The 27,873-nt window shown below is 37.2% G+C and overlaps 1 protein-coding gene across 5 annotated transcripts in view; it reads left to right on the top strand.

Annotated features, from left to right (window-relative positions):
- The window catches only part of LOC106052420 (sorting nexin-19-like), a 58,385-nt gene that overhangs the window by 17,623 nt on the left and 12,889 nt on the right, over nucleotides 1-27,873 (top strand). For 3 of the 5 annotated variants that reach the window (XM_056015570.1, XM_056015572.1, XM_056015571.1), the window contains exons 6-10: nucleotides 8,522-8,698; nucleotides 13,211-13,309; nucleotides 16,628-16,715; nucleotides 18,985-19,108; nucleotides 22,008-22,192. In XM_056015570.1, coding sequence (XP_055871545.1) covers nucleotides 8,522-8,698; nucleotides 13,211-13,309; nucleotides 16,628-16,715; nucleotides 18,985-19,108; nucleotides 22,008-22,192 — 673 coding nt within the window. Of the gene's footprint in view, nucleotides 1-8,521; nucleotides 8,699-13,210; nucleotides 13,310-16,627; nucleotides 16,716-16,855; nucleotides 18,237-18,984; nucleotides 19,109-22,007; nucleotides 22,193-27,873 lie in introns of those variants that run through there. The other 2 variants (XR_008775621.1, XR_008775620.1) reach the window with 2 other exon arrangements.

The following is a 27,873-nucleotide window of genomic DNA, read 5'->3' as shown; positions in this document are numbered from 1 at the left end:
CATTCTGGACATCCGAATGGCCCGTCCCCTTGTTGGACTCGATGGCGGGTGGGGAGCACAGGTGCCGAACTAACAAGAAAATATATATGGATAAAAAAAACCCGCATAAACTACTTGCCCCAGATTTAAGGCTGGGCAAGAGACGACGTATTGAGACAAAAAAAGGAGGAGGCCACAAAAAGCTGTATTACCTGGCCATCATTTTTGGTGGTCAGGTGCACAGAGGAGGGGAAAAGCCTGACAAAGCTGAGCCCTTTTATTATCTATAAGGGACTCAAGTCAGTAGTGGGAGAGCCCAAGAGTGTGTCTAAGCTACACAAATCAATGGAACTTCTTGTAGAAGTAGATGGCAAGACACACTCTGATGGGCTTTTAAGATGCAAAAGACTCTGTGATCTCCAAGTGGAAGTCATGCCACACAAGAGTCTGAACACCAGCAGAGGTGTAATCAGCTCTAGGGACCTACTGGAATGTTCCGAGAAGGAAATAGTGGAGGGCATTGAAGGAGTCACCCATGCCCGGCGTATTACCAGGCGCAGGGATGGTGAGGAGGTCAAAACTGCCACTATTATCCTCACATTCGGAACTAGGACACCGCCAGAGTATGTGAAGTCAGGATACCTACGAGTTCCAGTGAGGCCCTACATACCTAACCCCATGAGGTGCTTCAAGTGCCAGGGTTATGGACACGGCGCAGCAGTCTGCAAGAGGAACACTGTATGTGCCAGATGTGCTTGAGAGGGCCATGAGGACAAGGGCTGCACAGCCCAGTTCAAATGCCCAAACTGTCATGCTGGCCACTCAGCCTACTCCAAGGACTGCCCTGAGTGGAAACAGGAGGTTGCCGTGCAGGAGTACAAGGCAAGAAATGGATGTACCTTCAGCCAGGCGAAATCGGCTGTATTGGCCCTACCCAAGGGCCAATTCGGCTTGACAAATTAGGGCCAATTCGGCTTGACAAATTAGGGCCAATTCGGCTTGACAAATTAGGGCCAATTCGGCTTGACAAAGACCTACGTCCAGGCTGTTGCTAAGATAGGAAGATCCATAGCCACACAGACGGACACACTGACCCCCCTCCTCCTCCTCCAACTCAGAAGAAAACACCGCCAAAGAACACACCTCTGAAGAAACAAGAAAGCCCTGTTGTCATGCAAAAGAACAGGTTCTCTGTGCTCGCTGATGAGAGCATGGAGACTGAGCAGCATGTCAAAACCAATACTCCGGGAGAACCCGGAGACATCATGTCTGACACAGGTTCTCCTCAGAGAACCCAGCCAGACACCCCAACCTCTACTGAATTAGAGGTTGACCAACTCCCTAAGGGGAGAAATCAAAGCGGAGAGGATGCCCGAGGTGAGAGAGGAGAAAATAACCTCCGCTCTAACCAGAGGGATCTCCCCTCTCCAGAGAGAAAGACTTCCCCCAAAAGGGGGTTGTCCTCCTCTCCATCCAAACCCAAGAATAAAAATACCGAGGTCACTGGAATAAAGGGAAACCCTCTTCGGGGGCCTCCCAAGGCCAAATAGCTCCAAGTAGGTCATCTAGAATAAGCCATGGATTCCAGAATTGTACAGTGGAATTGTAGAGGCCTCAAGGCCAATTACAAGGAAATGCAGCTATTGATGGACTCTGAGACTCCTGTAGCTGTCTGCTTACAGGAAACATTTCTGAAAGATAGCATCAGCTTCCGAAGCTACCGTGCTTACAGCAAGAACGTTGAGGATGCAGAGAGAGCATCAGGTGGAGTCTGTATCCTTGTGAAGGATAGCATCCCCCATGAGAGGGTAGAACTACAGACCACACTACAGGCCGTAACAGCTAGGATAACCCTTCACAAGGTTATCACTTGCTGCAGCCTGTATCTACCACCAGGCGCTCCATTAAACCCAACAGACATGGAGGACCTATTGAAACAACTTCCCCGGCCTTATTTAATCCTTGGTGATTTCAATGCCCATAACATGATGTGGGGATCCAACAATACCGACACAAGAGGTCGTATGCTGGAGGATATCTTCCTCCAACATGATTTATGCATACTTAATGATGCATCGCCGACCTACTTGCACCCAGGAACTGGATCACTCACATGCATTGACCTCACCGTATGCGTCCCCGGACTTCTGGACGACTTTAAATGGTCAGTTAGCAATGATCTACGGGGAAGTGATCACTTCCCAATCATCATTACTAACAATTTCCCTTCATTGGGACGACCATGGTTTGATACAGCTTGCAAAAGTGCTATTTGCAATAGGAAAAAACGACTGGCTGCATTTAATAATAATAATAATAATCTTTATTATCCGTAAGGAAATTTGTCTTACAATTTGTGCATTACACCAAACAAAAAACATTATAACTATAAGAAACCAAAGTGTACATTCACACCAGACTCACTCATAATTTACATGTGACAAAGTTTATACCAGATTGTTCTTATTTAATTATTTGATTGCCAGGGGAACAAAAGAGTGTTTGTGTCTGTTTGTCTTTGCTATCGGTGTTATAAAGAATCCTTCCCAGGAAAACCTAAAGCTATTCAGGATAGAAGAGCAAAGGCTAGACAATTTTACGGTCAGCCAAAAGGAATTCCTGGAGAAGTTTTATCTGCAGTCTGGATGCCAAAACTTCTGCTAGAGCGGTTTGGAAGGCAGTAAGGCGGATCAAAGGGAAAGAATCAAATGCAATAGGGCATTTGAAACCATGGACGAACTGTCACGTCCCCCAGAGAAATAGCTGACTGCCTTGCATCCTCAACAGCAGAAAAATCATCCACTGCACACTACACGCCAGAGTTCCAAAAAGTCAAAACCAGGGAGGAAAGACACCCCATTGATTTCAGGTCAGAGAACAATGAAGACTACAACAAACCGTTCTCGCTTGAGGAACTGAGGGAATCGCTGGACAAGTCACATGACACAACGCCTGGAGAAGACGAATCCATTACCAGTTCCTCAAGCACCTTCCCAAACCCTCATTGGCAGTCCTGCTAGGGGTCTATAACTGTGTGTGGCAAATACAACCTGGAAACATGGCATTCTACGTGACATGGAGCTTATGGGGCTTAAGGGACACCTCCCCCGTTTTGTGGAGGAATTCCTGAAAGATCGAAAATTTCAGGTCCGAGTGGGCAACTCCGCTTCTGACACGCAATATTGCTTGCACTTATGGCCGTAAAAGCATCAGAAAGGAGTAAATTTATAATCTGCTCCGACTCCAAATCTGCATTGCAAGCTTTGGGGCGGATGAAGACTGACATCCCATTGGTACATAAGAGCCTGAAGCTGTTGGACCTAATAACAGCCGACCGTAGGGATGTCACCTTCATCTGGGTCCCCTCCCATGTTGGCATTGAGGGAAACGAAGCCGCAGACAGAGAAGCAAAGAGAGCCCTAAATCATGCGGTGTCAGGAACCCAAATTCCCTACTCGGACCTGAGACAAAGTATTGCCTCTGCCACCTATCGAGAGTGGCAGAACCGATGGGAGGCTGAGACTCACAGTAAACTCAGGCAGATTGTGGCGGATGTCAGGTGGCGGCCCACATCTAAGGGTCTGACAAGGCGTGGTAGCACAACCATGTCCAGACTTAGGATTGGCCACACCTACATCATGCATTCTTTTGTACTGAAGAGAGAGGAGCCCCCACTTTGCGAGTACTGTGACTCTCGCCTCACCGTGGAACATATCCTCGTTGATTGCCCCAGATACCAGGATGTCAGGGCGAAATATTTTAGTGCCACTAATCTAAAAACACTATTTAATAATGTCGACCCTGGGAAGGTACTGGGCTTTATTCGGGAAGTGGGGCTATCTACGAAGATCTGATTTCTGATTTTGTGAACATGCACTATTTACATTAGATTTTTACCAAATATTTAAATTTTTACTACCTTTACTATTTTAACTGTGAATAGACCTTGATTTTAATTATATGACTGTATAGAATCTGGCCCTTGTTATTTAGAGAGAGAGTAGTCCTTAAGGGACTGCAGGCACGACATGGCCTAAATTGTGCCGATGTGCCTCAAATCAACAAATCAACATCCAACCATGGTTACCCAATGTCACGTCCCTGGTGACACCTCAATGTTCACAAAATGAGGACAGTTTACCTATCTCAAATTAGGTCACGTGTTATCACGCTTAGATGTCATAGAGACTTCAATTAAAACTTAGTTAAAGGCTACAGCAGGGAAATATAATTAACATAGGTTAAATTAAAAAACAACAGACAAAGGAAATTAAATGTAAAAGGGTCAAGGGTATTGAGATGCCAGGTTCTAGATTATTTTAAGGAAAGATATAAAAAGAGGAGTAGTAGCTTGGGAGAGAGAGCTAGAAAGTTAGACTTAGAAGTCGCTAGTTTGAAAGTAAATAGTTACTCATTTTTTTAAATCATTATTACTGTATTCTGTATCTGCTTTATATATCTTTTTGTACATATACATTTATTATTTCAAGTTTGAGTTTAAAATAATTAAAACTCTAGTAGAAAAGATAGCTAATTATGGCACCTTCGAACCTGCATATGTCACAAGTTTATCTCATCAAGATATTCAATTCAAACAAACATAATAAACATGTGACACCCACTATAATTATGTTATGGCCTTCAGTTGCAAAGTGACATGGATCATGTCATTAGCTGTGTTTGGAACGATTTTGCCCACACATCAGTTCCTTTCTCTCCATGCAGCTGATGTATCTAAAGGAGCAGCAAGTGCTATTACAGTTTGGGGTGTGACAGGTTAGCGAAAGTGATGTGTGTTTGGTGCGTTTAATGTCTAGGGGATGATTATTTTTGAAATTATCACACACCAACCCATCAGCATATAAATCGGGAGCAGGCACGCAACGAGACATGAAAGAAAGATACAAAGTTAAAAATGAAGAATATTTATTTACATAAATATTTACATAGAAGAATAAGAAGGGGGAGGGTTTGCATCTATCTCTAATTAATAATGTATTTAATCATCACTCTTGCACTTAATAAGAGAGTATGTCACTTTGTCTTCTGAACTTAGCTGGTTGTCCTGCTTGGGTCGCAGCTGGCTGTGTCCTGGCTTGAGGTTCTGCAGCTGGGGGTGGCGCTCTAGCGGATAGAGGGACGCCGGTGATACAGTTCTTGTGGAGTCTCAATCCAAAGTTCTGATATCTGTAGTGGGCACAGTAGGGCGGGTGGCCGGCTACCGTGGACACAAGTGGTACTGCGGGCAGAGCGGAACTGCCGTGGGCAGTGTAGTTAACAGGATATGTCCAGTGAGTTACGAAGTTCAGTTGAGCTATGACGTCTCGCACAGACTCTAGGTCTATAGGGACGTCGTACCTAATAAGTTGACAGGTGGGCTGTCGAATAGGCAGGCAAGTAGAGCAGATAGCACCAAGTAAATAGTTGAGTGGATCCCAGTAGGCAGGAGATGATACTCAATATCAAATAGGCAATTGACTAGGCAGACAATACCAAATAAATAGGCAGGTAAATAGGCAATACCAAATAAATAGGCAGGTGAGTGATCCGATAAATAGTTGAGTAGTGTCGAGTAGACACTGAACAGCAAATAGGCAGACACCTGAGGGAGGCTGCAGATAAATAAAGACATATTAGGACATGTCTCTCATGCATCTTATCGATGCCCTCGACTGAGGTGCATTCGTCAGATTGGTGAAATTGCTTTAGAGCACAATATGGAGATGATGACAAATGGGATATGGAAAAATAGATGGCTGATAGTAGCAATATAAAAATGTGCATTAAAGGGAAAATAATAATATAAAAAATGTACATATAAGGGGAAACAATAATCTCAAACAACACAAGTTGGAAGAGAGATATGGGGGGGGGGGGGAATGGGCGATGGTCAGCGACCATGATGGTTTGTTTACATATAACCGTCGACCGAGAACAATGGAGCGTGCTTGTATGGAGAGGTTGTCTGTTCAAGGGGCGCAACTCTCGTTAGAGTAAAATGACTACAGGGGAGATAATTCATATCTCTTTTCTAGACGCAGTTTTAGTGCGCTAGTAAAATTATCAAGGCGGTCAGCCGAGATAAAGGAAATAAAATAAGATGTACAAATATATACATGGTTGCATTAACGATCAATTGAGCAACGTAGCATTAAAAGATTAATGCAATACATAAATATATACATAAGCCATGTTTATGTTTTCTACTTACGAATGTGAGAAATACACAATGCACTAATAAAATATAAATGGAATATTAAAATGCACATGATAATATCCAGTGAGAAATATACACAGAGTAATTAAGATGGAACTTGTGATTAAGTTCGGATTACCACCAGGTATTCCTCTAAGAGTAAGAATAAATGAAGTAGTCCAGACTCAATTGACAGCGATAGAGAAATAAGCGGGTCTGGTTGAGTTAATCTACTTTATAAAGGCCTGGGAGAGACGGGCGGAAACAGGAAATGTCCTAGGCTAAGAATTATCTTACACGTGGGTGAATCCGACAAGACTCGCACCTTGGAGTGTCACGAGGCGTGTTGACCCGAGTAATCTCTTTGATCAAAGAGAGACGTGGGAGGGGGGGGGGGGAAGAAAGATTGGTTGCATTCAAACCAAGGTGGTGTCACTGCAGCTGTCAGACATCCGGCGGGTAAGACAAAAGAGACTGTGTTTTTATCTTTTCCCCGGTCAAGGGGAGATAAATGAAAACCCGCCAAGGTGGTGGACCAAGTCTAGCCTGAAGAGGGAAAGGTGGGGAGGGTGAAGAAATTGGGGATAGGACAGGGAAATAAAATTAATAAATAATAATAATTAATGCTGTGATAAATTTGAGTGACTCTGACAGCAAGCTATTGACTTGTCACAGGGAGAAGCACTGATTTTTCCTCAGAGTTGACTCCTAAAGCCTTTCCCATGATTGGGTATAGTTGCAAAGCAGCAACCAGCAATGGGTAAAAAAACCCTCTGCCTGAAGCTTACTAGTTTATGCACCATTTACTCTCCTTTGCCCCTTCTTCAGTTAGTGAAAGCAGTTCTTCCAGACTCAATACCGGTATCTGAGCCACATGTGAAGGCTAAAGAGTTGGACTGGTTGTTTGAGATGTATTTTATAGGTAGTGGAATGCTTATAATCATTACTGCTTCTGGCATTGACAACCTTGCAGAACCCCCAATATAATAGCAAACAACAAAAAAAAAAACAATAATAATAATGGTAATATCTCACAATTCTGAAAATTAAGGATGAGTAGAGTGTTGCACATAGCTATGCAAATCCAGTTGCGACCTTCATATTTTTCCTCATTTGATCTCACCTCGTATTCTGCGCCTGTCCTCTACAAGGGCTTTCCTCTTGACCTCAAATGGGTGTACTGATCTTTATAGCACTTTCGGGGGCAGCTCTGTTATGCCGTCCTTCTGTAAGCCTGCCAAAGATCATTGTCCCCCATGTGGGATAAGTGTTCCATCCAACGCAACTGTCCACACCAACAGAACATAGTTATTTGTAGTTTAGTTTTGCCAATGTATGCTTATTATAAAGTGGATAGTGCCGTTGATAGGGCACCCAGGTCTCAGCCATACTTAAATGTGGTGAGAACCACTGCTTTATAAACATTAATTTTTGTGGTTAGGTGAAGAGACCTATTCCGACATACTCTCAGTTGTAGGTGACCAAAAGCACTGTTACTCTTAGCAAGACGGTTGTCTGTTTCTCTTGAGACTGACACATCATTGAACTGCTGCCCAAGTAGGTCAAGTGGCCAACAACATTAAGAAAGTTGCCATGCACATTGATTTGTGGAGCTGGATTAATTGTGTTTGGGAACTACTGAAGTATGACCTCCATTTTTTTGAGGTTAACAGACAGATCAAATGAGGCATCAGCACGGCAAACTCTTGGATGGCAAGTTAAAGCTCCTGCTCGATAGCTATCATCTCTTTAATTTTAGTAAGGGAAAGCAATTGCAATATGTTAAATATGTTAAATATGCTGCGATTGGTATGGAACTTGATGTAGATACCCTCATGCAGGCATTGTTTCAATTTATTTAGCTTTGCACTGTCTGGAGCAAGCACACAACCCTGTTTCACACCATTTTCTTTTGAGAAATGAGTATCTGATTTGATCTTTTTGACCCTCATGCAGTTGCTTCAGAATATTGATGTATCTTGAAGTGCATCCAAGCCACTATCAATCGTAACTCACTATATCCTCTTAGCCTCTATTTTAAACTTTTTAAAATCACTAAATTACTTTTTGCACTAATTGTTCAATCTATTACCCTCATGAAATAATTTCATTCTAAACTTATTCAAAGTTATAATTTTCTTCAAATTTTTCTGTGGGCTCACTTAGTAGAATATGTAAAAAATAAGCATTCAATCATAGCATACAAAAACTGTCTATTCATAAACTGATTTTTATTAAGGAACATTTTTTTTAAAAGGTTTATTAAATCAATTTTTTAATTCTAATAATTTAGTAGGTATCATTTCATTATCTGATATGTGTTATTTTATTTCTTAAATCATTTAGTTTTTGATGCGCAGTGTGTCAGGAGTGATGGACAGAATCAAAATGATTCCCAACATTCCTCAGGAAATGATTTCTGGATTAAAAGGCCGTGATATATCTGATGAAAAACTTGCTTGTAATAAAATTCAGATAGATCCTGATTATATTGAATTTGTGTCAGACTTTGCAACTGAGCAAGTGAGTTTCTATCTTGTTGAACTAAAATTTAGTTTATTGTAACATTTATTACTGACATTTTCTCATTCCCTTTGATTGAAAACTTCATAAAGTAGCTTAAGATGATTTTAAAATTGTTAGTATACTATTTATTTCTTTTAGTTTAAATTATACAATTTAATTAGATTTTACAATATTTATAATCATGTCTGTTGATATTGTGTTGACTTTAACTGAACTCCCTAAGTTGTTTATATGCAATACACACTAATGCTACTAGAATATTGGTCACAACAACCTGATTGGTCTAGCGACTTTGTTTATTCATATTTAAGTGCACTAGAAAAAGGGAAAATAAATGCAGTAAAAAAAAAAGTATGTAGCATTTAGTTATCAATGCAATAAGTTGTAAATGCTACATCCCACATGAGAGGTGGCTAATAAAAAATAATGTAGACTGCTCTAGCCCACAATTTTCAGACAAACTTTATTTTTATAAGAGAATTTAATTCTTTTTTATTTTGATTTTAACTTAATTTGAGCCTAAACAGATTTAGTTGTTTTTATATTGGATTCTTTTACTGCCATTCATGCAAAGAAGGTTTATTACATATAGGCTTTGAAAACAATGGTAGATCAAGAACTTTTGAGGGGAGGGGGTGCTTTTTTTTTCAATTGAGCCCAGCAACTGGTAGAAAAGTGTAACTTCTTTGGCAATGTTCTTGGAATTTGGTGACTGTAGTTTGCTTTAGATTTCATATTGAAAAGGGAAGTTTTAACGTCAAAACCATCTGTTGGGAGAATTTTAAACTAAAAAATATCCTCCTGGAGTTTTTTTTTAAAACAAACTCAGAACCCCTTATCTACGCTCATAGAATTTGGTGACTGTAATTTGCTTTAGAATAATATTGATGAGGGGGTTTGCAACCTCAAAACTATCTGTAGGGGGACTTTAAACTCAAAACCTTTGGAGTAGGGGGTTCAAACTTAAAAACCCCATGGATACACTCATAGAATTTTGAGTGTTTAGTTTGCATTTTTATATTGAAGAGGTGGTTTGTAGCATCAAACCCCTCTGGAGGGGCTTAAACTCAAAACTCTCTGGATGGGGTTTTAATATAAAGCCCTCTTGAGGTGATTTTTAAACACAAAACCCCTCTTGGCTATGCTCATAGAATCTGGTGACTGATGTATGCCTAAGTCTAACATTGAAGAGCGGGTTTTATCATTAAAAAAATTTTGGAGGGGGTTTTAAACTCATAATCCCCCTTGGCTATGGTCTTGGGGATTGTCGTTTGTATTAATTTTTTTTGTTAAAACTGCAAAACATCTGGAAGGGGATTTTAGCTCAAAACCCCCCTTGGCTGAGCTGGGGCAAGTGATGATTTAATATTAAAATCTGACCAAAAATAAACAAAATCAAAGCAAAAAATCAGCCACAAAGTTCCACTTTCATTTTGGTGGTGGGGGTGGGTGCCCCGGCTACGCCCATGTTTCAAACATCTTCCTGAACCCTGCTAAAAAACTATAACTGTGTTTGGCAATCAGATGCTTTCTCAAACACCTGGAGGAAAGCAACAGTTATACCAATACCTAAACCTGGAAGAGATGGGTCGGACCCAGCTAACTATCCCCCAATAGCACTAGCAAGCTGCATCTGCAAAACCATTGAAAGGATGATAAATGATAGGCTGGTCAGGTTCCTCGAGAGAAATAAATTTATCTCTAACTGCCAGTGGGGATTCTGGCAGAGGCATACAACAACTGACCACCTGGTAAGGCTGGAGTCTTTCATCAGGAATGCATTTATTAGACAAGAACATCTAGTAGCTGTATTTTTCGATATAGAAAAGGCCTATGATACAACCAGGAAACATGGCATTCTATGGGACCTGGAGCTTATGGGGCTAAAGGGACACATTCCCTGCTTAATGAGGGGGAATTCCTAAAGGACCTGAAATTTCAGGTTCAAGTGAACAACTCCTCTGGCACTAATGACCATGAAATGAGTGTACCCCAGGGCAGCATTCTTTCAGTAACTCTGTTTAATATAAAAATAAACAGCATTATAAAGGCTCTGTACCTGGCATAGAGTGCTTTCTGTATGTTGATGAATTTAATTTTACATATAGCAAAAACATGAATACAGCTGGTAGAGCTTTCCTGCACACAACTCCCATACAGAAGTCATTGGGTATTTGATATGTTGGATTTTCTGCATTAAAGTCAGGGAGGAGAGACATCCCATTGATTTCAGATCAGAGAATAATCAAGACTATAACAAGCCGTTCTCACTTGAAGAACTGAGATGGTAGAGTGTAATCACTTGATTAGGTTCTGTCTTTGCTCATCATTTTATATTTACTAAACTTTTCTTTTTTAAATTAGAAGGGGGACTCAATCTAGAGTGTAAAAGAAGCATATATAACTTACCCAAAAAGAACTCGCTCCTGCCTCCATATACACAAATAGGGGGAGGTGATTCCAACTACTACCCTTCCTTTGCCAGTGCACTACATTCACTTTTTCTTCAGGTCTCGAAAGGTGGGGGAGTTGAATGAAAACAATCAGTTACCACCTCCCTCCCTTCTCTATTTTATATTTACTAATGATTAAATAGATTGCCTCCCCCCCCCCCCCCATCTGCCAGTGAGTAGTGAAAATTGTAATATATGAGACACTTAGATTGTGTTAATTTTTTCTTTTTAAACATTTTCCTTTACTCTAAAATAACAGTGTATTTAAATTTAATTCTGCAAGTTGTAGAAAAATACAGTAGACATACATATAAGAAACCCGGATGTTTTTACAAAAAACAAATCAATGCCAACGAATGTTTGTTTGCTCTTCTAACTTATATTGCATGTAATTTCCTTCCTATGAACTATGAAGAACTATGATTATTTGAAATAGCATCATTGACTTACATTACCCTTATATTCTTGGACAATAAGTCACTATAGTTTAATTATCGATATCCAATTGTTCCGTATTTTCAACTTAAAACAAATTTATGTCAAGTAACTTTTAAAAAAAAAAAATATCGACAATAGGTTGTTCAGGATTTTAAAATAAGAAATTAATTACTAGAAACGATTATTGAAAAACACAATTTAGACTTACTTTACATTGAATTTTCTTTCTGAAACATGACAGAAGTTTTTTTTATCTTAAAAGAATGTTCCGGATTTGGTTTTGAAAAAGAAATCAACCTACATTACTTAAATTTACTTACAAATCGTCTCCAAAATTGTTCAGAATTTTATGTGAAAAATCTACTAACACAAATAACTGTTTGAAATCCTTCTTCTAATAAATAAAACAAATAATCTTCTTCTCATTTGCGAATATCAGTTGTTCCGGATTATTATGAAAAACATTCTAACTCTATTTATGTAAAATCGCACTTCTGTCGTACATTAAATTTAATTTTCTAGCTAAACGTTTCTTCTTCTTCTTCTTCTAGCCAGCTTTATTGCTGCTGAGCTATGAGCTCTTTTGCAGACTGTGCTAAGGAAAAAAAGTGTGCTGTTTTAAGCTAAACGTTTTAAAATCTAATTATCGTTAATATTATGTTCCGATTTTTAAGGAAAACAACTTCTTAACACCAAAATATGGTATAAAAATCTCTCCCCAAGGCTATGGTACATCTAATTTTCATACCAGATCATTCCAAAAATTTAATTAATAGTATTAGATTTTACTAGTCTCTTTTTCTCTCACTATATATACAAACATCCGGAAAAATCTATTATAGATGCTTAAAACTATTGCAATGTTTCGGAAGGAAAATTAAAGGTTAATCAAATTTTCAATAGCTTTTAGTTGTTTTTATTTTCGATATTAACATGACGGACAGACAGGCTGACAGACAAAACGCACAAAAAATGCGACTTTAATCCTTATATATACATATATATATAATATCTTTAAATGAATTCTATTAGAACTCAGTGCACTAGAGACTATGGACCCTCGTTAAATTTCTCGTGTTAATAAAAACATTTTTTTTGTTACTTGCCCATTGTGAAGTAATGGAATTTTTTTTTCCTTTGACGTCATATGAATGAATTCTTTAAATGTAATTTAAAAAAAAAAACTCGGTGCACCAATGTCTATGAACCCTTGATAAGTGACTCGTATTGATAAAGACATTTTTAGTCTAACTAGGCCGTGTGATGTAGTGGATTTTTTTCCTTTGACGTCATATGGAATGAATTCTTCAAATAAAATGCTAAAACAACTCGATTTACTAATATTTATTAAACCATCGTTATCTGACTCATATGTTAAAAAGGCATGATAGCTATATTTAGATTTAATCTAGATTTTTAAAACTAGATCTAGATTTTTTTTTACAGTATATCTAGATTTTTTAACTAGATCTGGATTTATATTCTAATTAAAATCGTTGTAAAATATCTTAGTGGTAATAGTTTTGTTGTTGTAAAGTATTTAAAACTTAGGCATAATCCTAATTTTTTATTTAAACATTGATTCATTATTTCAAAGTATCATATCTATGTTTAATAGTTTCATGAAGCAGACCCAATCAATATTTTGATGGCCATGTGTAACCAGCTTGTAAATGACCTCAAGGAAGTACATTTGACTGGTATATGTGAAGACCAGGTAAGCATAAGCAAAAGAAATATTTTCTATAGGACTTAAAGGCTCAATAGATTCAAGATGTTGTAGTTTATTAGTATGGTAGCTGCTAGTTCAAGGGCTTGCCTTTCTGCCCAATGGCTGTCTGAGAGATTGTCAGTTGCAATTGACTTTTCCAGTCTTTCTCCATTGGGCCATTCAATTAGTATGCCAGCTCCTCCATTTGTGTTGTATTTTTTGAGTGGATCCATCTGTGTAAACTCTGACCCATTGTTTTTTGGGGTAATGGGTTTTTAAAAAAGAGTTCACTAATTCCTTGAGCGCTGTTTAGTTGTGATTGGATTTTTTGTTACTCTTTCAATACTGTCTCTTATAGTAGGGAGTGAACTCTGCTCTCAGGAAGGAAAAGCATTATGCTGCTTCATTGACTCAATAGTTATATTTTCTAAGTGGTATTTCTTTTTAAGGTTCTGTGATTCCTGAACAAAATGAGCTCTTTTTAGTCAGATTTGGGGGCCAGTCTTGTGGAGTTTGGATTTGAGTGGATTTGTCTAAGGATTCTATTTTGATGAAGTGGGACAGGTTTTTTTTCTCTTCTTTCATCTAAAGAGACCAGAGTAGCAATTTCCTCCATGGCTCTAATGGGTGTTATTTTTATAGCCCCTGTCATAATCCTAAGGCTGCTGAGCCCTAAGCTGTGGCACCGTATTCTAGAGTGGGTCTGATGCAACTGGTATATGTCTTTAGAATGTTGTGATTAGCTCCTCAGTCACTGCCAGCTAATTTTTGCATAAGGGATAATCTTTGGATGCCATTACTTTGTATTTTTTCTATTTGTTTTTTTCCTAGTTAGTCTCATATCATACGTGACTCCAAGATATGTAGGACTCATTTTTTTCTAGAGCTTCCTTATCAAGTGTTAATTTTATTGTTTGCTGTTTTGTTAATAGTGAGAAGATGGTATATGTTGTCATTTTGGTGTTGATGGACATGCCCCAGTCTTATTTTATCTTAATACGTCCTATCAGTCATGCATGTCAACCAATGTCTTTGGACCACTCACTGAGTTTGTCGAGATCTTCTTGTAGCTGAAATTTTTATGTTCCTACATATTCTTCAGTGCTGATTAAGGGGAGGTCATCTGCATACATGCTGCTTTTGATTTTTCTTGGTAGGTTTTGGTTTAGATCATTAATATATATTAGGAACAGTGATGGGAACAGAACTCCTCCTTGGGGAACACCATTTTTTATGACCATAGTGTGACTTCTTTGTCCTTGCATGCAGACTAAAGGTTTTCGATTGTTCAGATATTCTTTTATCCATTTGTACATTCTGTGGGATATGTAATGGTCTATTAACTTGAGTAACAGGCCTTGTTCCCAGACTTAATCCAATGCTTTTTCCAAGTTAACCCAGACAATGGTTGTTGGCTTCTTTTCTTGAAATCCATCTTCAATCTCCAACTTGGGCTTCACTAAGTAGATTGTTTGACTCAAGGATTCAAGTGAATGTTATTTACCACTCTTTCTATTAGTTTTCATGTACAGCTGGTGAGGCTAATTGGGCGGTAGCTGTCTAATTTGTTTCTTTGTTTGCCATGCTTTAGTATGGGGATCATAATAGCTTTCTTCCTGATGTTTGGGATTCTGCCTGATTTCCAGCTAGCATTAAAGATCTGTAACAGTTTTTTTTTTTTGCTTGTTGTAGGTAATCAGACCAGTTAGGAATATAATCTTTCTTGCTTCTCTAGGAATAGACTCTGTAGCTGCTTAAAGGTTTCCTTTGATGAAAGCTGAGTATGATTTGTTCACCTGGTTTGATTTACAGTTTATTGATGCAGTCTGTTAGTTTTGAGAATAGACTCCAGTTTGCTTTTTTTATAGTCATAGTAGAGTTTTGTGTTTTGTAGGTGATATCAATACAGATGAGTATGGCCTGTGGTCACTTGTGGCTAGCTGGTCAGCTACATCTCTCCTGCATTTTTTAAATAGATATTATTGGTTGCAAAGGCTAGATCTGGAGTGGAGGATGTTAACCAAGCTCTGGAGAAGAATGTTGGTTTATCATCAGGCTTATTTAACAAGATATGATTTTTCTGCTTGCCATTCTTCTATTTCTTCTCCCTTGGCATTGAGATCTGGGTGGCCCCAACTCTGAGAGACTGTTCATATCCCCTATAACCAGACATTCTTCATGGTTGTTGATTTGTATGTATTCTAGGTTAAGTTCCTTGTCTGGGTGGCAGTAGCAATTGAAGATATTTAGGTTTCCCTCTGAAAGTATCAGTTTTATGCCCATTATTTCTGATTCTGCTGAGTTGTGTAGTGTCATATCAGTGGTAGGAATGTAATTTTTTATAAGGGTGAGGCTTTCTCCATTGGGTCTGTTTTCTCTATCTTGTCTGATACAGATGTAGCCTCTAATGAAGAAACGAAAGTTGTTTTTTAAGTGGGTTTCTTAGATGCTGGCTACATCTATTTCATTTTCATGAAGAAATATCTTCAAAGCTTCTTTTTTCTTTTGGATGCCCTCTGTATTCCATTGAAGGATTTTTAGTTTTTTTTGTCTTGGAGTGTTGGCCAGTAATTTTTACTTTTTTGATCACTGCTTCTGGCTCCAAAAGCAGAGTTAAAAGAACCTCCAGCTCGCTTGCATGGGCTCAAGGTGGAGAGCCCAGCCCCCTACCTGTGCAGTGGGATTCTACAGGTAGGATGCCACATATATAAGAATCATTTCTGAGCTCCAACATAGATGAGGTTGCGTGTCACTGTGTTATGTGCCAAGAGGCCCATTGACTCCTGCTTCAGCCTGCTTTTCTTTCTGGGTATGCTTCCATAGTCTTTGATCAGCCAAGATCATCTGCAAAGGCAGCAGTTGTTTTATTTTGGAGTTGTCTCTCCAAGATGAATTACTATTCCTAGTTAACGAGATTCATGTACTCGGGTTTAGAGTTTAACACCCTATACTTGCATTTTGCAGTCATTTCCCTGGATTTTTTTAGATGTTTTAAGTGAATATCCTAACCACTGGAATACCCCACCTCATCCTCCATGACTGCAAACCAGTTGTTCCATGGCTGTTTATTTGATATTCACAACTAACCCTTATATCTAAGGGATTTTCCCCATCCCCCACCTGGGGACATGCTTGGTAAAAGATGGTAGTTCCCTTAAGATTGTCTTTATAAGTAATGATCCATTTAAATCCACTTTTTAATGGTTGTTATTTCTATTAATCTATTCCATGTTTGTTGTCAATAGTGTCCAGTGTTTAGTTAATTTTATTTTATAATGTGTCTTATATTTATGACACAAACATTAAACATATGATATGTTTCAGAAAACTGATCAGAAAGCAGAAATATTTAAAGTAGAAATAGAGGACATTATATTTGATTTACAAACTCATATAACTACTCAAGATCAAGGTCAGATAAACTAATATATATATATAATTACATATATATAATTACATTAGAAGAAATTATATATATATATATATATATATATATATATATATATATATATATATATATATATATATATTGTTATGAATCTCACTATTCAGGCTCTCTGCAAACTGCACCATAAACCACCAACTTAAAGAACTTGACAACTCAGGGCTCCAAAGTAACGTAACACTTTAATAGTTGAATAAATAACAGCCCATACTGTACAATTGGCAACACGTACACTGTACAAATATCTCTCTGATAACACTGTTCTGCCATATCAACTCTTGCACTGGCCTCTCCGTCCAGGCTTGCACTGGGTTCAACAGTTCAGGACTGACTTCACAAACTAGGCTCATTGTGTTGGACTCGATCGCAGACCAAGATCAAGACGCCAGTCATCTCAACTGTACTTGACAGTACTCCGCACTGAACTGTTGTAATGCTCCGTACAGAACCACACCGTTGAACTGTGCTGTAGTCGACCGTGTTCTGAACCCCTGTCGTGAACCTTCTGTCGTGAACCGTGCTGTATTGAGCCCCTTTTCTCAACCGTCTTGACTGCGACACCTCCGCTCTTAAATAGGGTTCCTACTGGCCTTCTCAAACCGGACAGAACGCCGCTCGACGTTTCTAGGTGGTCAGATGACTACAACTCTCGTGACGCTCCTGACCTCTGTTCACGACGTCGATCCTTCCTGAACCGTCATGTTGACACTCGTCTCGGCTGACCGTCGTAACTCGTCACGGTTGACCGCTCGTCTTGCGCTGGCCTGGGGCGATTTGCGTCGGCTGACTACACTCACACCACTACCCCAATCTGTGCCACCACCAGGTTTATAACAATATATATATATAAATTAAAAAATATTTGGTTGCTTAAAGCTTTCAGATAAAGTGTGAGTGTGGAAAAGTACACAAAAGATGAATATTTGTGTGAACTATGATTATGTGTGATTACGTCATCAAGACATAAATGTATGAGAAGTTTGGAGTTAATCAACAAAATACTGCGTACAAACTAGCGCAAACAAAATAGTGCAGAAAAAATATATTTGTCATTTTGAAAGAAATACTTAAGATATCGTAAAATATGAATAGAGCCAATATTTTTTGTTTTAATGTTATCATTATTTTTCAGTCATTTTGCAGGAAACATAAATATACAAACAGTAAGCAAAAATTATAATAAGCTAAAATGAATAATTTCAAAATATTATCATTTATTTACATTCCAAAAGTGTACTTTAAAAACAGGTAAAGATACTTGTCAGATTTATATATACACACATACACAAACTTTCACAAAGTTTACTTGTAGGAAATGTCACATAGAAATTCCATCACTGCTTGAACGGGGTCACCACATTTATGTATGGAAAAACCAATTGACTTTTATTGTACAAGGATGAGTGAACAGCTAAGAAACTGTACAAGTCAGGACTGTGTGGAAATGGGTCAGAAAACAACGAGATGCTGGAATGAAGGATAAAAAATGTAAAAAGAATAAAGTGATGTGCTAATTGAGATTATAGTTGTTTTTTTTTTGGAGTATCTATTACATTTATTTAATATGAAAAAGTTATACTTTCCAATTGTAATGGAGTATTATTTTAAAGTCCTGGGTTATAGATATATGTTATATGTTGTATATGAAGTTTTCAACATTGTATTTGATGTGGCACATATGAATGTTAATTCAATAAAGTTGTGTTTTTTTGTAAATGAGTTAAGTTGAATCTAATTGAACAACATAGATATTTGTCTTATACTATACAATATTAAAGTATGCCTCCTTCACTTTCACCTGTCCCTTTTCCGTTACACCAATAGGACACCACACATAATCTGTTGACCGTCTCTCTTCATTTCAGTGTCTTTTGCTGGGATAAGTGTCTCTTTCACTGACACATCTGCCCATTCCTAAATGTCTTCCCATCACTTCTTTTGTTTGCCTTTACTTTTTTTCCCCAGTACTGGACATAGCGCATACAGATGAAAAATGTTGATAATTTTATTAATACTAGCTGTTACAAATGGCTCAACATTTATCATACTTTTTTAAAAATGTATACCGGTAGTGTACATTTTTTAGGGTTAAAAATATTATGGACATTAAAACTGCTTTATTTATCAAAGGATGTAGTCATGTACCTTTGCTTACCTGAGCTTTAAAACTTGTAAAACATTGTGTGGTTATTATCTAGCTCTTTAACCTATGCCTTTTTTTTTTTTTTTTTTTTAGATTCTGATAAACCAAAATGTTCAGTGGTTCTTGAACTGTTAGCTCTAGGACTTCAAGATCATTGGCTTTGTAGGGACAAAGTTCTTAAATCTTTACAGTTAATACTAGCCAAAATATTGAATGGGTAATTTGTTTGTCTTTTCCTTCACATCTTAAAAAAACAACCTAGTGTACCTGTTCTGCACTAAATTATATCCCATATTTCCATTGACTTTTGTTGTAGGGGTGTTGTGAGAGTTGACATAACCAAATCCCTCCATTTTCTAGTCAGCAGCTGTTCTTAGCAGGCTATCAAGAAAGAGGCCAGTTCATTCTTTTCCATTGTCCAGCCAGCATTTCTTTGGATGACCTTTTCTTCATGTTCCATCCACTGTACCTTGAAGAATGACTTTTGACAGTAATTCATGTCTTAAAATTAGTCCGAACCAGCTCAGCTTTAAGAATAACAAGAATACTTATTCCTCACAATCGCAATAGACAGAAATGGCACACTTAAATTATTCACAACTACAAAACTCAAGCATATTACACTTGTTCAATTATGTTCTCAAGGAGTGAAGAGCATATAAGTTTTTCAAGTTCTAAAGCCTTCTAGTTCTTGCCTTAATAGAAAAAATTCAACTAGTTCAAGTTTATTAGGTCATTCATAATTTCATAATATTGTTTAATACCTGACACATTCCATGTTTGCTACAATGTTCAACATTTCAGTTTAACAAGATAAATATGTCCCCTTAAAGAAACTTTATTATAATATATATCTATATTATGTTTGTACAATACCACTGACTGAGTTATATATCAAGAGATCTCACATGAAATTTTGTACACAGGTTCCCTTTACCAGTTAGGTGCTTACTGAGACATGGATTTGAAAGATTCTCAATCTGAACACCACTTTTCATGAAAAACTGCAAGCTTTCTATTCAACCTATGTATTTTACTTTCTGTATTTTTCCCAATAGTATAAATAGAAGTATTACAAAAAAATGCTTTCTGTATTTTTAAAGAAGTCAACTTTAAGAGCCTTACTGATTTCCACTTTCTTTTACACATGCTCTAAATAAAATGTTTAAAATCCTAATAGCATAAAAAAAAAGATTTAGAGTCTATTTCTTTTTATTTTTGAGAGAGAGAAAGAGAGAGCACTGTTGCACTGTCATTTCTCTACATTCAACAGGGATCAAATAAACAATTACTATTAATAAAACTTAATTTATATGTCCTTATATTGATATTTAGATGACACAAAACCAAAATTAATGTAATGTGGGGAACGGGTATGGAGCATTCTAATACCATACATCAGCGGTTCTCAACCTATTTTGATCGGTGACCCCTTAACACGATTCCCCACTAGGCGGCGACCCAACTGTAAAATTTATTGCGTTCATAGGCCTATGTAAATTTCATTTTGCTCATATTATATAATCATAATCAAAATGTAGGTGGACATACGTGATGTATTTTCATATAAACTAAACATAGCAAAAGCTTTATATAAGTAATTGGAGCACCATCTATGCAGGCACCACAAATATCTTTAAAAAATGAACCAACTTTGTCAATTAAATAACGTTCTAAATAAGTTGTTTTAACAGGTTTCCAAAAAGGAAACGTGTCTTTAAAATCACGTAAACCAGTAATTAAACATTGGCAACGTCTATGAATTCATCAAGTTGGACACTATTAGAAAGTGGAGAAGATATCATTTTCTGAATTACATGATCAATGATATCAGTAGACATGTCAACTATTTTCCTGTGAATAGTCTCATTAGATAATGAAACTGCACTAAACTTATTAACGAATTTGGGTTCAATCATCATCGAACAATGTATTTGACCAATGGCAATATTCACATCTCTTCAATGGTGTGAGATTTCAAAGTTCTGTCAATTCTGAGAGCCACCAAATAAGAAGCTTCAAAGGCCAATTTGTTTTGATTATGGCATTTGCCCCCTGAGATAAGTCTGAATCTATTGACTTCATCAGCTTTAAAACTAAAATACTGGATGTACTTATCAACAAAACTTGCACGTTTCAGTTTGGCTTCATTCGGCAGATAGAACTTCATTACATTGGAGTTTTTCAGTTCCTGCTTGAACTTTTGAAGTAAAACCAAAGATCATTACATTTTCTCCTCTAACATCGAGATCCATATTCTTAGGATGTTTTGTAATGAATATAAAATGATGGCATATTACTAGTTTCAATTGCTCTTTGACGCGCTAGAACTTTTACAATCCCACAATGAAATTAAGCAGCGCATTTGACAGATAGTTATTTCAAAATATTTATGCTGCAACATAATATTATATTGGTAATTACAAATGGAAAAATGTCTACCTTCACACATTAATGTTAGACTCGCTAAAGGTGCCTTCTTAGTATGTCTCCCACACTATTTATTTGATTAAATTGATGCTTCAGATCATTTCATCATTTTCTGTTGTGGGTAGTAGATGTGCGTAATGTCCCTTTATCTTTTATTAAATGTAAATGTATACCATCTATGGTACAAATGTGTTTGTTAAGTTACAAATTTGAAACGACAAAAAAAAAAAAAAAAAACTTGCGATGTAAAATATATGAAAACCAAAATTTTTGAAGGTCATAGGCAACCCCTGACATATGGTCATTCGAAGCAACTCACAGGTTGAGAAATCCTGCCATACATTGATTGTCTTATGATTAAAGGATGAAAAAAAAGCACATCATTCCAAATCCAAGTCAATGAAATATGGTGAAAAAATTAATAAAAATGTAAGTTCTAGAAACAAAGAGAAAGAAATCAGGCCATTTCATTTCATTGTAACAGATACACTAATTCATGAGCTAAATAGTATGTTAGGGGAGATCGTTAAAATATGGCCTGTCAATTGAAATTTGAATAAACGAGAGGTTGTTCTGACCATGATAAACAATATAAAGCTTAGGAACGCTGTGTGTTATGCTGGTTATTTACATATTCAAAACAACATCATTAGAGAACTTAACCTTTTACTTTTAATATGTCTCAGGGCTCTACAGAATACAGTCACCAAATTCACCACTGAAGACCAAATTGTGTCTTACCTGAAACACTTAAGAGAAATTGTATGGCCACAAGGCCATTTTAATTTTGGAAACTCTTCATTAACGCCAGACATGCAGAAAGCTTTCGTCAGAGTTGAGGCAAAAAAATGCTTGTCAAATTTTCTGCCAAGTAAGTCAACAGTATTGCTCCATAGTATTTTTCCTAGTCAAGTCCAGTTATGATGTGCATAGTATTATTGCTGGTAGGGCTATTGGACTAAAGCAATGATTATTATTATTTGATCATATTTGGCTCCAACCGAATATCACTGCAGGATAGTTGGCTGAATAGTAAAAAGTTCACCTTGTACCTATTAATATGCATAAAGTGGATTGTTCCATAAATGTTTGTCCTTGTTATGTAGAGAGAGAGAGTAGTCCATAAGAGACTGCAGGCACGACATGGCCTAAATTGTGCCGATGTGCCTAAAATCAAATCGAAATCAACCATAAATGTTTGTTATAAAATGTATAAATCTGACATCATGATATTTTAGACCATTCAAAGTTCTGATGCAACGGCTACTTTTTTCTTTTCTGAAAGTGAAAAATTTAAATTTTAAAATCAACTATGCAAGCAGTGTTTTCATAAAAATACACCATTTTTACAACTATTCACTATTAATAGTAATAAACACAGGAGGCTATTTAGTAAGGGAGATGGCTATTTACCATATTTTTAACACATTTATGCAAACTGTTTTAGATTTTTTGTGAAAATTTTTTTTTACAATTGTATTTCTAAGTTAAATAAGTTCTGTCATGCTAACTATTACTTTTACCAAAAAAAAAAAATTTTTAAAGAGAAAAAATCTAACTAGTATGACAACTATTAATAAGTAGTTTTTCATATTATCGCGCGGTGCCATAGCCATGGAACACAAAACTAAAGGAAGGGGAGAATTTTTTTTTTTACAGAAATGTTTTTTTTTCCCTGAGGCTTTAAATAAATGATTGACCCTTTACAGAACAATTATATCAATTAGATAATCATTATATGACATCAGTTAGGTTAGGTTCACATTGAACCTCTTCACTTTCACCTGCTGGACCATTTTACGGGAAATGTTTTTTTTTCTTGAGGAATAAGACATTGACCCTTTACAAAACAATTAGATCAATTAGATATTCATGATAAGTTATCAGTTAGGCCAGGTTCACATCTAACTTCACATTCACTTTCACCTATCCTTTGGTCTGCTGGAGCACCACACAAGATCTGTTAACCTTTTTCTCCATTCTTCTCTGTCATTTGTCTTGATACAATTTCATTCTGATAATATTGTACATACATATATTAAACATAAATGAATAACAGCACCAGGTCCCTGGTGCTGTTATTCATTTATGTTAAATATATGTATGTATCATTTGTTTCAGCACCTAGCTTCAACTCTTTATGATAATATTGTAACCTGCCTTTTTACCTCCCTGGGTGGACCACTTCGGGTGCCGATTTTGAGTTTGTGTTTCCACACAAACTGTCTTTGTAACTTTGTTTAAATATTTTTTTTTGTGGTGGAGGGACTAATACTGTTGATGGAAATGTTATATGTTAAGCAGAGACCCTTTGCCAGAGCAGGAAGATTTTCCTGACACCTCTATCAACACTGTAGGACTGGCCCTCCCAGATATAATGTTAGATAAAGTTAAAGATGCAGTCAAAATAGACAATAAAAAGCAGATGTTGAAACAGTACACACTGAACGGTTGGCCAGACAAGCATCATGTTGTACCAGAACTTAAACAATATTGGTCACTTGCAGATGTACTGACCTATGAAAATGGCCTTCTAATGAAAGGGGAGAGAATAATTATCCCAAGAGCATTAAGAAAAGAAGTTGAGACCAAACTACATGCAGCACATTTAGGGGTATGTTGCCTTGATGAGAAGGGCAAAGGATGCAGTTTTCTGGCCGGGAATAGCGGCAAGAATAAAAGAAATAGATAATGCATGCCAACCTTGTCAGCAAAGTAAACCTGCAAACCAGAAAGAAAGCTTAATACAGCATAATGATGGTTCAAATCCCTGGGACAAAGTTGGAATAATAATAATAATAATCTTTATTATCCGTAAGGAAATTTGTCTTACAATTTGTGCATTACAACAAAGAAAAAACATTATAACTATAAGAAACCAAAATGTACATTCACACCAGACTCACTCATAATTTACATGTGACAAAGTTTATACCAGATTGTTCTTATTTAATGATTCGATTGCCAGGGGAACAAAAGAGTGTTTGTGGCCAATAGATTTGTTTCAAATATTTGACCAACAATACCTTGCCGTAGTTGACTACTATTCAAATTTTATTGAAGTAGAACATTTGCACACGGCATTTGCCAAGTTGTTATAAGAAAACTAACAAATTTGTTTGCCAGATATGGGGTCCCCCAAGTGTGCATCAGTGATTTTGGACCTCAGTTTTCATCTGCTGAATTCACCGCATTTATGGAAGCATGGGGTGTCCACCATTTAAAATCCTCACCAGGACATCATCAGTCAAACGGCAAGGCAGAGGCAGCAGTGAAAATATTAAAGAATCTGATGAAAAAAATCCAAAGAAAGTAAATAAGATGCCTATGAAGCCCTATTATTAGAGTTTAGAAATACACCCAGGCAAGATACCAACTTAGGTCCGGCTCAGATGCTCCTTGGAAGGGCAACAAGAACGCTATTGCCAAGAAGAGAGCATCCTGCAAGAATGTCACAACAAGAAGCCACAGCCAAACGGGAGAAGCGACAGCAAAGTGTCAGAAAACACTACAAGAAAACAGCTCGTGACATGAAGCTTATAAACATCGGACAGAAGGTCTTCTATCAATCGCCAAACGATACTACCCGGAGACAAGGCAGAGTATGTCGGAAAGTGAACTAACGTGCCTACATTATAGAAGGTGAAAATGATTTCAAGTACCAAAGAAACAGAAGACACCTAAGACCTGACACCACTAACAACCTAGACTTTTCTCCAGATAGAGAAAGTATTTGTACTGACATTTTCCCAGATGCAGAGAATGAGTGTATTAACAGTCCACCCAACGCCCAAAACACTCACCAGTACTCTCTGCGACCTAGGGCCACTCTACAGAAACCATCGAGATATGGAGACTATGTTTTAAGAACTGTATATATTTACTGTTGTAAATAGTTTTGTTCATCTGATTGTAGTTATTTAATTTGGAACATATTTACAGTTGTAAATAGTTTTGTCAATTTGGTTGTATTTTTTTTTTTTTTTTTCAACTTTCTTTTTTTTTAAATATTTTTTTTGTTGGGAGGATTGGGGATGTTGATGGAATGTTAAATGTTAAGAAGAGTTGTGCCCATGCACAGGGGAAACTACTCTGGTAGCCAAGATGGCTGATTAAACTTGTTTGTGTTTACCTGAGAGTGTTCTTATTTCAAGTGTATTCATATTTAAGTGTCCATCATAACAAATACTATACTTCACAGTCCCAGGGGCGTAGCTAGGGATTTGGGGGCCCGGTGGGCTCCTTGCATTTTGACATTCGACATATGACATGTACGCAAAAAATATATAGGCCCAAAATCAAATTGGTTCAGTATATCAGTAAACTTAACAAAAAATAATCATTAAGACTTTTTTAAAATAAATAATACTGTTGTTTCATTAGCTAAATAATGCACAAGTGACAAATCTCAATTCATATCGCTTAATGTCGTGCATTCTGTGCAGCAAAGACATCTATAACATCATCTACATCGATACTTTCTAATATTTGTGACATCACTGACTTAAAAGCCATGATAAGACTTTCTTGCGTCATTGTGCTCCTGTTTCCGCAATATGTCTATTGGTGATTGTATTACTGGTTTGTTGATGAAAAGTGCTCGTGCATCAATGACATCATTGAACAAATGATTTGCCATTTATTTCATCATACAAACAGGAAAAAGTAACACAGTTTATCATAAGCTTGTCATCATCCAACAGGTGTCTTGGTTCAAGAAGAAACCCAAAGGTATCCATTTTCATTCCAGCCTTTGTAATCTGCCCTTCATCTCCATATGAAATATGTCCAGCACTTCTGTCGCAACAGTTCTATTGACAGTCCTACATTAGAACTCAACTTCCCATCAAGTCTTTTCTTTCTTCTGGTTGTTTTGATTACATAGTATTCACTACCTTCTTTTGCTTTTTCGATGGATTGGGTTTTTGTCAGTTTCTCATCATTTTGCAAAAGCATGAAAGGGTACTGATTCTTTCAGCAGCTTCCCGTATGTGCAGTCCAGACTTTTGTAGTTTCTTCTGAACTATATTAATTGGGCACAGAATTTTTGACCAGAATTCCAGATAGGTAAAAAATTCTTAATTTTCCACAGCATGAAGAAGATTCTGTGCTAATATTATATGATATTACGTCATTGTTTGTTGTTTATGTTTTGGTGGGAAGCCTGGTCGAGAGGCAAGGTGCGCTTGAACTTGGCTTGGCTTGGCTACCTAGAAAGGGGCTCGAGGTTCGACACCCGATTCGGGCAGAGTTGCGTTTACTGAGCGCCTAAAGGCAGCACGGAAAACCAACTCCTAGATACCCCCTCCCCCCCACCCCATTGGTCCACAAATGAGATTGGACCAAAAGCGCTCTGAGCATGCTATAAGCATGAAAGTAGCGCTATATAAAAGCTATACTAATAATAATAATAATGTTTTGTGCGAAAGCAAAAGGATTCAAAGCATACAAAAGTGGGAAAGATCCATATCTCGCTATGCTCGAGTATAGAAATACTCCGATAAGCGGACTGCCGTATTCACCATCACAACTGCTGATGAGTAGAAGACTCTGGGACATCATTCCAACTGATCCCAAACTATTGAAACCATCGGTAGCTGAAAATGCAGGGACATTACTCAACGAACGACAGATGAAAAGCAAAGTGAAATAAGATGCAAAAGCAAGACTACCTAAAGATTACTCTGTCGGAGAGAAAGTGAGAGTTTGTCTAGGACAAACATGGCAGAAAGCAGTTGTCATAAAAAAACATTCATCACCCAGATCATAAAGACAAACGATGGAAAAACATACAGAAGAAATCAACGCTTTTTGAACTGTCGCTTTTTGAACAAGAGCTCAAGACATCTTTGGGTACTATGATACCGATGAAGACAATGAACAGCAAACTGTTGGAACAAACGAAACAGACAGATATAGACCAACGTCTAGACTCTAGAGAACTTGTACCAGTCAAGACAACCAGAAGTAGTCAAATTGTTAAAGTTCCTAGTAGATATCAGTTTTAAGAACTAAAAAAGGAAGGATGTGATAATAACTTCAAAAAGAAGGATGTGCTAATATTATATGATATTACGTCATTGTTTATTGCTTATGTTTTGTGCGAAAGCAAAAGGATTTGACGGAAATAACAAGAGAGTCTTCTATGTTTACTTTGATAATCACAGTCTCCGTTATAATTATCATTATTATTAATTAATATCTACAGTATGTTAATATCTATCTGTGACATCAGAACAGATTCGGTGCACTGCTTCTAGTGTCCATTCTTTCAGTTGTTGATTCAGAAAGGTTCTCCAACATTATGATGATTTTGTTGAGATGCAAGGAAACTGACAACGTAGCTTCTTCTCTTGTATTACTCTTTTTTTTTTTTAATCGCGGCTTCATCTTCTTTCAGTTAGGCCCATCTCTGTGGTTAATTTGGAAAACAAAAGTTGAACAATTCATGTACAGTTCCAAAAAAGGTGACAATTGTTGGATCTATCTCAACAGAATGAAAAGCTGGCAGGTTGAGAGAGTGATTATCACAGTTCAGAAATGTTGCTTTTG

The sequence above is a fragment of the Biomphalaria glabrata genome, chromosome 17 (assembly GCF_947242115.1).
Source record: "Biomphalaria glabrata chromosome 17, xgBioGlab47.1, whole genome shotgun sequence".
NCBI lineage: Eukaryota > Metazoa > Mollusca > Gastropoda > Planorbidae > Biomphalaria > Biomphalaria glabrata.
Note: the sequence above shows the minus strand (reverse complement) of the source record. Positions and strands in the feature narration are given on the sequence as shown.